We start from the raw sequence: 15,475 nt of genomic DNA on the forward strand, positions 1-15,475 counted from the left end.
AGATCCGCAGCATTGGGGCTGCAGAAGTGGACTGAGGGGAAGGAAGAAGCATTTTAAAATTATTTTTAACAAAAGCCTGATGTTGGAGCTCCCTTGAGCCTCCTGCCTTGTGTGGGGCACCCTTGGCACCCCCTTTTTTTTTTTTTTGTGCTGAGGTCCCTGTAACGTTGCAGGGCAGATGAGCTCTCCCAACCACATGTTCTCAACCCAATAAATAAATTGAAGAAGAAGCTGCAGCCCCCATAACATGAGGGCCGTGGCTGCCAGACCGCGCGGGGCCGACACGGCCCTGACCCTGCGTCCTGGCACACAGAGACATCTCGTGGCTCCGCAGCCCTTCTGGGAGCGCCCGCCAACAACTCGCAGCGCCTCAAGAGTGGAAAAGCTTCTAGAAGTTGCTTAATCCAATGCCTGTGTTCATACAGTATTAACCGCTGTGCAGGCGGCTGGCTCTGACGGGTCTCAGTCTGTGCAAACCTCAAGGAAAGCTGCTCCATGAGGGATTGAAAAAGGGTTATTGCATTTCCCAGCATAATTGGAAAAGGAAGCATCCTCAAGCGTTGGTGTTTTCAGAAGGCTCTTGCAGAGAGGCTGCCTCTCAATAACTATTCATGTTTTAGGCAATCGCTGCGGCAAGGCAGCGCAGCAGCCACCTCGGAGCCACGGAGCTGCAGCGGTCGCTGCTCCCCGAGGCTCTGTGCCCACCTGGAGCTGCAGGTTTCCTCCTGCCCCTCTGCCCTCCAGGCTTGGCTGCAGCGGGTCCCTCCCCTAGCCCGATCCTGGGAAAAGTCTTCAGGCTGGAAAAAAACACCATAAATGAACACAATGTAAAAAATAACGCGTAGCCTTAAATACGGCGTGATAAAATGCAGATGGGACGACACCTACGTTCTTGTCAACAGCCTGGAGAGGGAGCAGTGAGAAGTCGGGCGAGAGTAGCTGCTTCCCTGGGCTGTGCCGAGGCAGAGTGTGCAGGATGCACAAGAGTTCACGTCAGTAGACTTAATAAATTAAAAAACAGATCTCATTTATAAGCAATTTTATCATAGCAGCTAAGTTACTTACGCAATAGATCGCTGTTGCCTCAGTACTCAGAGGAACTGTTTAGAATTTATCTCGAGCAAATGTTTGAATGATACAACTCTGTAAGTATTTTTCATCTGTCAAAATCTACAAATCTGGTCAAAAATTCACTGATCCTCTATTGACTCAGTTCATTTTTATTCTATTAACAAATTAAGCTTTAAGTACATGAACATTATCATACTTTCACAGCAGTGGAGCCTATTTGATTTCTTTTTTATTTTCCTCTCTAAGTGATCATATTTCTATAAATTTTGAATGTTGTAATATAAATAATACACTGCTGCCTGCCATTTTTCAAAGAATTTTCCTAAACAGAATGACCATATTTTAAAATAACCATAAATAACTATGGGTTATAAAAATTAAGCCTGTGATTCAACATGAGGGCAGATGATAAACCTTTACAGGTTTCTGCTCTTCTTGTCTTTGATTTCTGTCATTTATTGAAATCTGAAAGTATGTTTTCAGAAGGGCACAAGGTTGTTTTCCTGTTGCACATGTGAAAATAAGGCAATCGTATTTTGCAAATGCTGAACAAAATGAGTCTAACCCTTTAAACCCCAGCCACAGCAGTTCCTCTTTCCGCAGCAGTTATTGGGCTGCATATAGTTATTGCATTTCTTTTCTGAATTAAGTTGCCTTCAAAAAGCAGGCACCTTCTTCATGAGCGGCACGAGGCTGCAAGTCTCAGGCAGTCCAGCTCGTCTAATTACTGTGGCTTTGAGATGGGAAATTCATGCAAATCAATGAGTTTGCTTTTACAGCAGCGTTGCAAGGGGTAAAATTCCCTCGTGCTCCCTGCCCAGTTGTTTTGCTTGTGGCCTCGGATGGGTGAGGAGCTGCAGGTGGGAGCTGGGGTTGATGAAACGAGTTCGCTGCCAGGCAAAACGTAGGAGGAGGCCCTGGGTCTCCTGATAACATGAGCTTTAGATCAGGTTGGTTTAGATCTCAGGTTATGGCGAGCAGGTTCCCCCTGAAACGGGTGCGTCATTTTAAGTCCATGTTGTCCGGTCACTGGAGGGGACCACTTTGTCACAGCTGATTTCAGCGCTGGGTTTTTGTGTTGATAGGATGTTAGCCCTGTTCCCTGCTTATCGGGGAGGAAGGACAGCAGCACTTGACGTGTCACCCACCCAAGAAAGAGGTCGGCATGGAGAGCATCTGAGGAGCAAGGCAAGGCAGCAGGAATGGGTGTTGCCTGCAGTAATTCAGCAACCACATCAAGCCTTCTTTCCCATTGCAAATTTCTGCTGAATGATCTTGTTTTCAATTGACTATTCGCACATAATTAACATCTGCAAGATCACAGTAGTTGTCACTTTTCCTCAGGAAACAGCCCCTGCCTTGTCCCATCCTTTTCCTTGGCGCAAGCAGCACAGGTGGAAGAGAGGGCCGGGGTGGTGCCACCCTCGCAGTGTTTGTCTGGACGCGGTTCCCATTCGGTACTTGGAATAGCACCCGCTGCCTTCCCAGGCTCCGGAGATTTCTTTGAATTTCTCACTTTCTTCATACCATTTGTTATCATCTTGAGTTTTAGTGAAGTTAATATATATTCACTTGAACCAGTCCTAGGAAGACCTGTTTGTTGGGGACGTGGCCCTGCTCCTGTTGACGTTACCGCTGTGGCTCTTGTTGACATGGGGAAAGCTATTTTGTGTATTCGCGCAGATGGTAGCAGGAAAATCTGTCCAATTCTATGTATTACATTACTGTTTCTTATCATAATGCATCCTAAATATTATATCTCATAGTAATACTGGCCTTTGCACTGTGAGTTAGGCTTTTAAATCAGAATACTTAGTGCCCTGTTTGGTAAAGTGGAACCCATGCTGGAAAGAGGATTTCTGTTTTCTCCTGCTCGACAAGAAATGAAATGGGAATATGCGAATTTTTCATTAAATAGAGGACAAGAGATTTTGCAGACAGCTGCTTCAGCCATAAAAGCACCTAGCATTTGTAAATAGCTCTCCATTTACTGGATTTATTCATTTTTAAAAAAACTTGAAGCTAATGAAAATTATCTAGTAATAGAAGGCATAGTGAAATCAGACTATTAGATGTTACAAGCATGGTTTCATTGAAAAAAAAGAAATCCCGAGAGATCCGAAATACAGGAAGAAAAAAAATGTTTCATCTTCTACGTGGTTCTACCTGTGTCCAGAGTTGGGAGACATCAACGTTTGCTTTGGCATCTGTAACACTTGATGGGGCCTGCAGCTTGGAGTGGTTGTGGTCAGGCCTCATACGCGTCAGTAGATACATGTATGATCCGTAAGGACTGGTCATATATGAAGGTGCTCCGTGGGGAGGCGCAGACCTCCTGGAGCTGAAGGACAGGCACATCCCTACAGCGCCCCAGGCCCTGTTATGGCCTCTGCTCTTCATTAAGTTTTCAGCTGGGGCTGATGAAGTGCAGCTGTGGGCTGCCTTTCCCGAGGGAGAGGAGAACCAGGGGGATGGGAAGAACAGGAAATTCTTGGAGCTGGGGGGAGGGTAAAGCATGAGTTGGGGTTTTATGTTGGACAGCGAGGCCGCGGCTGGAGTGGAAAAGTCGCTGCCTTTTATGGATGCAATGACAGATTCATCTTTCTTGCTGCGCGAACAACTGTCAAGAAAGGAAACCAGGTTCCTGGTTCTTGACCTGCCTGTCCAACTCGCTGCGGTTCTTCGTGCAGCGTTGGCTGTTGCAGCCTGACGAGCCGCCCGCAGCTGCTCCGGAGGGGCAGCCACGCTCCGTGCGGCTGCGGGAGAGGACAGCCCGCTAGCTGAAGGGCCCCTGCAGGACAGGGCTGCGGCTCTTGGCACACAGAGAAACACGGGAGCTTTGGCTGCTGCTCCTTGGTTTGTTTCCTGAGCGCAGCTCTGCTCCGTGCCCCGCGCGGGCGCCTGGTCTGCCCAGGCCGGCTGCATCCCTCTTGGCTAGCGAGACCAGCTCAGTTCTGCCCCACGGGTTATCCTTGTAAAGCACCTCGGTTCTTTAGCATTTCGTATGGTGTTCTTACTCTAGCGTCTTCCTTAATTTAAAATAAGGTATAGCAGATTTTTTTAAATACGTAAATATTAAGTACACTTATAAATATTTTAATAAATATGTGTCTTTATGTGCCTTCGAAGACAGTCTTTGAAAGCAAACAGTATGTTACTGTGTCAGAAATACTTGAAGTTTTTCTTATCAGTTGTTAGATAGTGGTGTGGGCTGAAGATGGCTGGGCTCTGGGAGCAGAGATGCAAAAGCCTTTCAGCTCCGTTGGGTCTGGAGCGGAGGAGGAAGAGATGGGATGAGGGAGCTCCGGTTCTTGCAAGCTGATGAGAGGGACCTGGTGTGACAGCACCTCCCTCTGGGTCTGAAACTTGGCAGGAGCCGCGGCCCAAAATGAGAGCAGAAATGTGCCAATAGATGATAAGTAGCAACTTCTAAACTCTCCCAAGTCTCTGCATACTGTTAACTTTTAGCTTTTTATTTTAAAATATACTTTTTTGGCTCATTTCATTTCAAAAGTTCCCAGCCCCTGTAGCATAAACAAGATTTATCTTCCCCTTGTCTCTGTTCAAGTCCATGAACTCCCTTCTCTTTGCATCAAGGGAACTGCAAGCTGTCAAGGCTCTTAAGAATTAAGATTTTGATCTCCTTGAAGAAATTTGCTGTGTGTCAGCTTGACAAAATACAGCAGAGGCTGCGTTCCTTCAGCCAGAGTGAAATAGCTAGGGGCAGCTTCTGCTGGCATGCTGCAGACTCCAGAAAATAGATTTCTTTTATGTACATTTCTCCCCTAATGAAGCACAGCTATGGGCGCACACACATCTTTTATAAAATCTGACATCTTTTGCTAATGACAGAATTTACTCTTTTTATCAAAGCCAGATATGGTAGTGACATCTAACGTGACCAAAATGCTCTTTAAGTGTGTTTTTTCCAGCTATTTCCAGTTGCAGATATGGGTAGTGGTTTGAATAAAATAAAAGAGTAATTCAAACGTTTCAGAAGTTAGGAAGGTCACATCTTCTGCTGATATAAATCAGCACTTCTGTATTGAGGGGAGATCCATAGTCTCCCCCACAGGGGGACAGAAGTTTCAGGAAGGCCTCTCGGCTTCAGAAATGGTCCTGCTTCCCTCTCCTTGTGATTCTCAGGCAGGCAGTGACTTGGGTGCATGGAAACAGAGCAAGAGGAGGCCATGCCTGAACCAGAACCAATCTGGACCTGCCCATATGAGAAATTCACTACAGCACTCAACATGGACCTTGCTTTTAAAAAAAAATCACCTGAACGATCCGAAATGTGTCCCTGATTTATTGCTTTCGATCTGATTTTGTGTTTTCCGTATCGCTTGTCCTTCATGAAGTCCGTGTTTGAACACATCAGCCTGTCCCCGCGGCGGCGGTAGCGGCGCCTGGCCGCTGCAGACCCCTCCGTGCGGAGCAGAGGGGCAGGAGGAGGTTTGTGCGGCCGCGTCGCCCGTGTTTGACAGCACGTCGCGTCCGCCCGCTCCGCTGCTTCCCGGTTAGTCATTTTCCCCTGTTTGTGCGGGTCTTTCCCACAGCCACTGCGAAGAGAAAAACATTTTAATCATAGGAAAACGTGACCATCAGCCCCCTCTAGAATGGAAGGGGAGCTAGGTGCTTGTGCAGGGCCTGAAGTGTCATTCAACTGTTTTTTATGTGTTTTCTTTCTCTGATTTTGTCACTTAGATGCTTGTTTTGAGTTGTGGTGGTGTCTGAGGAGTGTAATTACATGCTGTGCACCTCCAGTTAGCTACAGGCACTGCAAAGAAAGGACAATTTTAAATGCTCATAGTTTTTAGTCATCAAGTCTGCTGCATTTTACTCTGAAGAGCTTCAGGTGTAAATAGGATCCATGTGGATCTTTGCTTGTGAGCTCTGCTGCGGGCAGTGCAGTGGGGGGAGAGCTGGAGCTGCTGCCTGGCTTCACTGCTTCGGTCTTGGCAGGTGAATTTACAATGTGAAGCATCCTGAGCCCTGGGGAATTCCCGTTTTGAGCATTGTGAGGCTTTTATTTTCGTGCCATTTTTCTATGCAAGTTTTAAATTAAAGCACAATAGTTTGCTACGTTATTTCCTGCACATCAATTCCTTACTGTAAGTGGTAAATCCCTCATAGCTGCTCCAGATCTGAACCGCAGAAGACAGGCAGTCACAGGAGGACAATTTCAGTGTAAGTTTTAAACCATTTGCAAGAATTTTTCAGATTGCAAGTGCGTTTTCAGATTCCCATTGGTGTGGGGCTGTTATTAATGTTTATATGTTGAATAATGCAACTGCAACAAGAAACGGTTGATGAGCGCTTGATAAATGTTTATCTATGTGCAAATATAACTGCTTTTGTTTAGACATCAGAGTGAAACCAAAGCTCCTGTGCTTCCTGAGGGCTGTGGATGTTCAGCTTCAGGACTGACCCTTGTGTCTGGGGTTTGTTTCTATTCTCTGGTGAGGGTGCATCATGCGGCCTGCTTGCCCCGTGGTTCCCCTCCTTCCTTGGGGCTTACCTGCCTGCCATACACAAGTCTTGAAGGTGAGACCTTAACTCTTCCCTTTTTCTTTCCTGTTTTCCCTAGTGAAGCCGTCTGGGAGAACATGGCTCGCATGTGTGTGAAGACTCAGAGACTGGATGTTGCCAAAGTCTGCCTTGGGAACATGGGTCATGCCAGAGGGGCCAAGGCGCTGAGGGAGGCCGAGCAGGAACCCGAGCAGGAGGCCAGAGTGGCTGTGCTGGCCATTCAGCTGGGCATGCTGGTAATCCCTGGCAATCCTACGGGTCCTGCAATATCCTCACAGTTTAACTAGGCAACAGAAGAAAAAAGGGCCGTTTGTGAAGAATCCTAGCAAGATGCAAAAACCTTGTACAGTCATGAAGCCTGTGACCTGTTCCCTAAGGAGCAATGATGAATGGTTCTGACCATTATTTTCCTGATACTGAGTTTTTATATTACACAAATAGAGGGTCCCCTTCAGCATTTTATGATCCAGTGCTGCACGATTACTGTATAACAGTGAGGAGTGTCTTACTCTGCAATCGGTGCCAGATTTCTAGAAGCTTATCACTCTTGTGAGCCATTTTCTTCTTCCGTGATGACTAAAGGAGAATGAGCAGGGCAGAATCCGATGCCTGAGAATATTGTGAACCGTAGGTGCATAAGGTTACAGCAGATATTATTTCTTCAGTCTTCTTAACTGCTTTGCAGAAAATACGTAGGAAGAACACTGCTGAGTGAAGAAAGCCTTTTAAGAATGGTGTATATGCGAAACATGAAATGTGCAATCATGAAGATTTTTTATTGAGGTCTAATTCACAGAATCACAGAATGGTTGAGGTTGGAAGGGACCTCTAGAGATCATCTAGTCCGACCTCCCGAGCTTAAGCAGCAGCACAGCCCAAATTACAGCTTCCCGGAGCTTGACTGGCTTCTAGTGCCAATTAGCCATCGGGCTGCCCTGCTTCCCCCTCGTAGGCCAGTGCACGGGGTCGCTGTGCCTGTGTCCAGAGAGTCGCCTTGCAGTGGACACGCAGACCGGAGCGTCTTCCTGCCTGTCCTTCAGTCTGAATCCACTCCTTTCCATTACTGGACTTGACCCATCTTTGTGGACTGAGAACAGATTGGAGCACGGACAAATGCTAAAAGCATGTATTTTGCTAAGTTAGTCTTGATTTGATATCTTCCTCAGTGATCTGTATGAAAAAATGAAGAGATTTCTGTTTTGGGAACAATGAAAGATAAACACATCCCGGCCAAATGGTCAGTGGGAGGGAGAAAGTGGGAAAGCAGAATAGATGAAATATCCCTCACTTCCTAGCAGGTCATAAATTAGGCACAAACTGGCAATATGATTTGACGGTCAAACTGGCCAAATCTGTTTGGGGCTGAGTTTGCAGAGACACCACATCCTGGAGCTTTGGTTTGACAGATCTGTCCGTGCGTTTGTTGCAGCTGCTGCTGGAACGTTGCCTTCAATCCTGAAGTACCTCATTACCAGAAAAAGTGTTGATGAACTGGAAGAAGTTCAGAGCAAATCAATGCAAATTGTTAAGCTTTTGGAAAGATTTTATGAAAAAGGAAATGTTTAAAATAGCCAAATGGTTAGAATTTGGCTTAAAGAGGTATTTAGCAATCTACAGCTATTGTAGGAGTATAAGTTCTAGAGAGGTAGAGGAACTATTCTGAATTAAAGAAAAGGAAAATCTAAACTAAATATTTGTAAAAGCTTCCTGATAGAGAAAATTATGAGGCTGAAAAGTGGTAGCATTCCTTCTCTTGCATATTAACATCTACCTGGAGAGACGGAGGGGAAATCTCGTACCACTAATGTTTGGTTGCTTCTTTTCTTTCCTACAGTAATAGAATCGTAGTACAGATGACTTCCATCCCTAATTTCTATGTTTTTTGAATTTGAAACAATAAGACACAGAAACTATTTATCTGTCTTGAACAGATAATCTGTGTCCGCTAAATATAGTGTTCAGCTAGACAGCAGTTGGGTGGAGCAGGAAAAAGCTTCTTCCATACAAGAACCTCTCAGCATGTAAAAATATTCGTTCCAAATTAGCTCGCCCAGCGTGGGCAAAGCCATCCTGTTCCAATTCTGGCTGAGAGTAATAGCGTTTATCCCCAGCAACAGACGTCAGTTGTCCAAGAACAGAATTCCTGCTTCTAAAGACCTTCCCTGAGTTCCCGGGCTTCCCCTGGCCCTTAGTGTACCTCCTTGCAGGTCCTCCTGCGGATGCGCAGCCCGACCGGGGTGGCCGCGTGGCCCTCGCGTGAGCCTGTCCTGCCTTTCTGCAGCGCTTTGACACCCACTCCATGCCCAGCTGCTAAGAGGTGCAGTTCAGTTGATAGTGCACGGCAAATGCCAGGATCCGAGTGCTTTCCTTGTTTTCACATCAGCATCCTGTTTCCCAGTAATGTGCTATTCCAGGCTATGTGTATGTAGTTGGTTAACACCTCCCCTTCTTTCCCCCCGTCTGAGTTATTGCTGCTTTAGCTGCAATGCCTGTTCTGTACCTAGTAAACACCCAGCAGCGCAGTGTCCGTTGTGAGTTACTGCTTGGATGGGCACCCGTGAGACCCGCACTGGAGCTGACGGCCTCTCTGTGCCCTTCCCTCCAGGAGGACGCAGAGCGACTCTACATGTCTTGCAAGCGCTATGACCTCCTGAACAAGTTCTACCAAGCCTCAAACCAGTGGCAGAAAGCGCTGGAGACAGCAGAGCAGCACGACCGGGTCCATCTCCGCACCACCTACTACAACTACGCCAAGCACCTGGAGGCCACCGGCGACCACGGCCTCGCGCTCACCCAGTAAGTGCCAGCCTCAGGTGCCATGGCATGTGCAGGGCATTTGGAGCCTGGGGAGACTAGAGGCAGGTTGTTAAGGAGGATGTCTGGTGATGACCACTAATGATTAATTAAAGTCTTTTCCTGTTTCTGGTGCTTTCTATCTCAGGGAGTGAAAGCATTGTTACAATAAAATTCCTAATAAAACTAAGAGTCAGAAAGGTTAAGTGTCTTCTCAGAGGCCACTTACTCTAGTGGAACACCAATAGTATCTAATCCTGTACTTGTTTCTGTAAGACCACTGCCCTTTTCCTTCCTTTTCCGTGACAAAACCATTCGTTATTTCCTACTCCTGAGAGTCCCAGACACAACTGGTATCTTAGTCTGACTTGAGGGCTTTTGGTGCACCCGGCCTCCAGTCCCCTCTGTGACAGATGGGTCCATGGAGAGGTTAGTGGAGTTGACTTTTCATGTGTTGCACTCATTGTAAATCTTGCTTTTTGCATGGTGAAGTGTTCTGCTCCCTAATAAGATCACTTCCATTGAAAAGCAGAGGCGAGTTCTGGTGCAATTAGATCCGTGAGATGATGAGGTTGTGGTGGGGGGCTGAGGACAGACTGTAGCAGTAGGTGGCTGCGTAAGTGTGGTTGTCTCTCAGGAGTGGAAACAAGACTGAAACTGCATTGGGTGGCAGCAGGACTGAGAGGAGGAACCCAGAGTTTTTGCTACCCTTCCAGCCAGATTCAAAGGATTGAGCTTAATGTCTACGGATGTCACTGGGAGCATCACCGGCGCTTTGTGTTAAAGTATTCACAATTTATTGATCGTGTTGCTTCCACAATTCTAGGTGTCTTGCAGGAGCATCCTCCCTTTCATATTTGGTGGTGCTTTTGATGGTGCAGCTGGTCTTGAGGTGAACTGAATAATACCAATGAAGTCCTGTCATCGGTGTTGCCGCTCTGTAGCAGACAAACAAAATTAAATGCATTTACAGAGGAAGAGAGATACTTCTCTTAATGTAGTCATTTCACATATATCATGTTTTTTTTCTACACAGTTATGAGAAGTCGGACACACACCGATTTGAGGTACCCCGAATGCTCTCTGAAGACTTGCAAGCCTTGGAGACCTATGTCAACAAGATGAAAGACAAGTCAGTGCTGTGTTCATTCCTTCTCCTGAAAGGGACTTTCAGGTCTGAAACATGTTTTGTAAAGAGAGCAGGGAAGGAGTAATGCAAATCCTCTCAGCTGCACGATCAGCCCCAGCCTCATGCATTGATTCTGGCTCAGCTTTCTAGGATCCGCTCTGGATCTCACCTGAGAACTGCCACACTAGGTTATCTCTTCTGAACTCCTATTGAGGGCAGACCTGTGAATTTGGGTAGAGCTTGTCCATACTCCAAAAATATATCTATTCTTGAAGTCAGCATCTCCAGAAATGAGGAATCCATTGCTGTGATAATTATTGCTACTGCACTTAATTTTGTTGCTTTTCTAGGAACCTCTGGAAATGGTGGGCACAGTACCTAGAGAGCCAGTCAGATATGGAAGCTGCACTCAAGTACTATGAACTGGCTCAGGATTATTTTTCCCTGGTGCGTGTGCACTGCTTCCAGGGCAACATTCAGAAGGTAGGGCAGCCTTGCTCCCTTCCACCTGCAGAAAATGCCCATTCCCAGGAGGCCCACGGGCACAAAGTAAAGGCATGTTTTTTCTTTCAGGCTGCTGAAATTGCGAATGTAACAGGGAATTGGGCTGCATCGTATCACTTGGCCCGCCAGTACGAGAGTCAGGATGAAATCAAGCAGGCTGTACACTTCTACACCAGGGCCCAAGCATTTAACAATGCCATTCGCCTGTGTAAGGTATGGGAAGATGTACATTTCTGTCCAAGAACAAAGTAGGGCTCTGTCTTTAGGTAGCACACAGAATAAAATGGATACCATTAGTTTGTACTCATTTTCTTTTCCAAGTGGGAGACACTGCTTGCTCATACAGTGCAGCTAGTGAAGATGCTCCTGGATTGTCCCTACATCTTTTAAGAAACTATGTCAGCAAAGGGATGGTTGTAACACAGAGAATGTTTCCTTGTCATATATCTGTCTCAACAGAAAAACTCCTGGAACAAATTATCAACTTTCCAGCTCCGAGTTATTTGGGTTGCAATAGATTTTACATAGAGATGGCTGATGGGCTGCTGTGCGACAGTATCCAGCTAGAGCCTGGATAGAATTGTGTACCTGTTTGCTGCTTACCTAGCCAAATCTTTGCTTTTGAATAGGAGAACAATTTAGATGATCTGCTGATGAACCTGGCTCTTCTGAGCTCTCCAGAAGACATGATAGAGGCAGCCTGCTACTATGAGGAAAAAACAGAGCAAATGGACAGAGCTGTCATGTTGTACCACAAGGTAAACGACTCAGTAAAAATATCTGACTTTGTATTGAAGCAATTATTTCAACAGAGGAGCATTAAATAAACTGTAGGCTTGACTATGCACTATTCATCACTTATGAACCTGGTGGGCTCTTAATTCCGTACGGTACCCTGTCCCCTGGTTCTGCAGATCTTCCTCTGCACTTTGAAGAACCACCCTTAACTTTGCAGGCAGGACACTTCTCCAAAGCCCTGGAACTTGCCTTTGCCACGCAGCAGTTTGGGGCCCTCCAGCTAATTGCTGAAGACCTGGATGAGAAGTCTGACCCGGCACTGCTGGCCCGCTGCTCTGACTTCTTCATCGAGCATGGCCAGTACGAGAAGGCCATAGAGCTGCTGCTAACAGCCAAAAAGGTAGGTGTTTACATTTTGCTCCCCCCATCTGTAGGAGCACAGCAGGGCGGTACGTGTCTGTACACACGTTTGTCTTTGTTTATTAGCAGATATGTGATGACATTTTTAAGCTTTAAAGTTTCCTCTCAAAATGATGACTCACATGGTGGTATCCACCTGGCTCAACTGTAGAAATGAATCCCTGACTTTGTGTTTTCTTTCTATGCAAAAACCATGAGACTTCATGCTGTTGGGCAAAAAAAAATCTTTCTAAACTAACATATTTGGAGATGGAGAAACTTTAATAACATCAGTCAAAAATCAGTGATGACCCTCCTATCACAACATCAATGTAGTCAAGGCTCTTTCTTCCTATCTTCTACCTGGTTCTGCTGTGCTGACAACTGAGCCCTACCAACATGCTGTGCACAAGAGTCCAGCATTCTGGGATCTGTTAAATTCTGTTAGAACTTGTGCCACTCTCAGCCAATGTTTCTGTAGGTTTAGAACAGCTCGTTGCTTTCTCCCTTCTTTTAGTACCACAAGGCCCTGCAAGTTTGCCTGAAGCAGAATCTGACCATCACGGAGGAGATGGCTGAGAAGATGACCATCGCCAAGGACTCCGAGGACATCTCGGAGGAGTCTCGAAGGGAGCTGCTGGAACAAGTTGCCGACTGCTGTATGAGGCAAGGCAACTACCACATGGCAACCAAGAAGTACACTCAGGCAGGAAATAAGTTAAAGGTCAGTCTGCGTAGGTAGAACTAACACCCGAAGAGGCTGAGCAGCTTATCTTTAGAAGTTTTTGGATAAGTAAATTTTGGTACAGTCTTCATACAATAGAGTATCCGGAAGGGGGAGGATTCCTGGCTACCTGACTTTGTTTTTTGCATTCACAGTGGTATTTTTTTTTTTACCTTCTCCCTTCTAGGCTATGAGAGCACTGCTGAAATCTGGAGACACGGAGAAAATTGTGTTTTTTGCTGGAGTATCCAGACAGAGAGAGATTTATATCATGGCAGCCAACTACCTGCAGTCACTGGATTGGCGCAAGGACCCGGAGATTATGAAGAACATCATTAGCTTCTATACCAAAGGAAAGGCCCTCGATCTGTTGGCAGGTTTCTATGATGCTTGTGCTCAGGTACATTTCCCTGCCCTGTAATTCCTCAAGGCATTTGGTTTGTTAGCTCTGAGAAGAGCGTCCTCAGCTCATGTGTCTTCTTGTAGGTGGAAATCGATGAGTATCAGAACTATGAGAAAGCACAGGGAGCGCTGACAGAAGCGTACAAGTGCCTTTCAAAAGCAAAAATGAGAAGCCCTCTGGAACAGGAAAGCAAAATAGCACTTCTGCAAAGCAAGATGGCCCTGATCAAGCGATTCATCCATGCTCGGAGGTGATTTGCAGTATTCAAAACGTGTAGACTAACGAAAAAAGTAGCACCTAGGAGGAAAGTTGCCTGCCAAGTTTAATAAATAATGTGGAGAAGACGTTCTTCTAAAAGCTATTGTTACATTTTTGTTGTCAGGCAACCATATGTGATTTTAAGTGTTGCTGACATTCAAGACCAAAAGGTAACCTTAGATATGAGTAGTTCTGTTGATTTGTGAAAGTGTGAAAGCTCTCTTCTCTCCACTAACCTGCCAGAGAGGTGATTGTGAAGCATGCCTGGTACAAAAATTTTCCATGTGCTTCACATGAGAAGCTGAAGGCTCTCCGCAACACCCCGACACTGTGATAATTTCATTTTGTTCTTTTATTAGAATTCACTCTGAAGACCCCACAGAAGCGGTGAGACAGTGTGAACAACTCCTGGGTGAACAAGATCTCGACAGCACCATCCGTCGCGGGGATGTCCTGGGGTTTCTGGTAGAACACTATCTGCAAGTGCAGGATTTCCATACGGTACGTTGATTCCTAGCACAGTCCAGGGAAGGCTTCCAGTCCAAAGGGCCTGGACTTCATAAACATCGGTGTGGTTTGGCATAGCACCCTTTGTAGAGAAACCCATGAGAGCTAAACCGCTTGGCAGGGTAAGGAATACCTAAGGATGCATCACTGAATTGGTGTATTTTTAATTTCATGTCATTGGAGGGCAAAGAAAGCTCACAGGACATGGAGCATAACAGAGTGGTGACTCCTTAAACTTTTTCTATTAATAGCAACAAGAACACAGAGGCCTGGGTGCATTTCTCAGCAATTACACTGTACTTCGTTTGCCACCTGGCCAAAGGAGAGAAAAAAAAAATATATAAAATTGCAGTCGTTTGAGGAAACGGTGAGTCACTTCTTCACAGCAGGAAGTGCCACACACAAAGGGTTTGACTAAAACGTAACCTGCTGCTATTATGAACCTGGCTGATGTGAAGCACTAGATCCTCCAACCATGCTGATTAACCTCCCTTGTAATGTGTAGTGGTTTAAGGATTGCGTGTGCAGTATGTGATGCTGCTTCAGCTATCAGGAGAACATAAAGCTAGCATGCAAGAACCCGCTTCTTTTTTTAAAGAAAAAGCTAGAATTGACACAGATCATTAAGAAAGGTCATTTTGTTCTCAGCAAGGGCTCTAACTCCTGGCTAAGCATCAGCTCCCTTCTGCCACTGAACTCGAGTCATCCAGGGGGCTGCTTTTCCTCCTTTTGCTACACGCTCTGCACCAGGGATCTCTGTGCGTTTCCTTAGGCTTACCGCTACCTGGAAGAGATGCGGAAGAGAATTCCGGGTGGGAACCCAAGCTACTTCGTGCCTCAGGAGACCGTGGAGGCCGTTCACCGAGGAGCCGGCGTGCCCTTGAGCCGAACGCTGGCGCCAGAGCAACCTGGGCACAGCAGTGTGGACACCAAGGAGGTGGAGGAAGAAGTGGCTGATGAGCTGGAGGACCCCTGACAGCCTGGACTCCCCAGAGGCAAAACTGACTTTCACACCAGGCCCCATCTCCTCTCCTCAGTAGGGGTCACACATCCATCAACTCGCTGCTGCAGGAAGTTTTTAGTTTCTTTCAAAGAAATCTATTTTTTTCTGCTTGATGATTGTACAGCACCATTACATACTATTTCAAACACTAATTGCAAAAACTCAAATGTACATACACTGTTTTGAAACTGTTTTTAGTATTTTAATAAATCTGAGGGAAAAAAAGAAAAAGAATGGAAACTCTGTATTGTAATTTCAGGCCTTGCCTGGGTCTAGAGAAGAGTTCTGTAACCGAAGTGGAAACTCTCGACTGGACAAACTTTACGGAGTGCCTTGATAATGTGCTAACCTATCTGTCTTTTCAGAGGTCAACTTCCAAGGAAACAATCTCTGCCAGCTTGAGTACAAGCTTGGGTA

At 46.0% G+C, this 15,475-nt stretch overlaps 1 protein-coding gene across 2 annotated transcripts in view; it reads left to right on the forward strand.

The window, feature by feature from the left end:
• Positions 1–15,086, forward strand: part of IFT140 (intraflagellar transport 140) — a 58,777-nt gene extending 43,691 nt beyond the window's left edge. For both annotated transcript variants that reach the window (XM_088523014.1, XM_088523015.1), the window contains 12 exons: positions 6,659–6,836; positions 9,206–9,396; positions 10,430–10,525; positions 10,873–11,005; positions 11,096–11,239; positions 11,656–11,784; positions 11,982–12,164; positions 12,681–12,887; positions 13,075–13,287; positions 13,374–13,540; positions 13,908–14,049; positions 14,828–15,086. In XM_088523014.1, coding sequence (XP_088379140.1) covers positions 6,659–6,836; positions 9,206–9,396; positions 10,430–10,525; positions 10,873–11,005; positions 11,096–11,239; positions 11,656–11,784; positions 11,982–12,164; positions 12,681–12,887; positions 13,075–13,287; positions 13,374–13,540; positions 13,908–14,049; positions 14,828–15,031 — 1,987 coding nt within the window. In that variant the 3' untranslated portion in view covers positions 15,032–15,086. The remainder of the gene's footprint in view (positions 1–6,658; positions 6,837–9,205; positions 9,397–10,429; positions 10,526–10,872; positions 11,006–11,095; positions 11,240–11,655; positions 11,785–11,981; positions 12,165–12,680; positions 12,888–13,074; positions 13,288–13,373; positions 13,541–13,907; positions 14,050–14,827) is intronic.
• The last annotated feature ends 389 nt before the right edge of the window (positions 15,087–15,475 follow it).

This window comes from Tinamus guttatus, unplaced genomic scaffold (genome assembly GCF_059628265.1).
Source record: "Tinamus guttatus ecotype Peru unplaced genomic scaffold, ASM5962826v1 Tinamus_guttatus_pri_ptg000172l, whole genome shotgun sequence".
NCBI lineage: Eukaryota > Metazoa > Chordata > Aves > Tinamiformes > Tinamidae > Tinamus > Tinamus guttatus.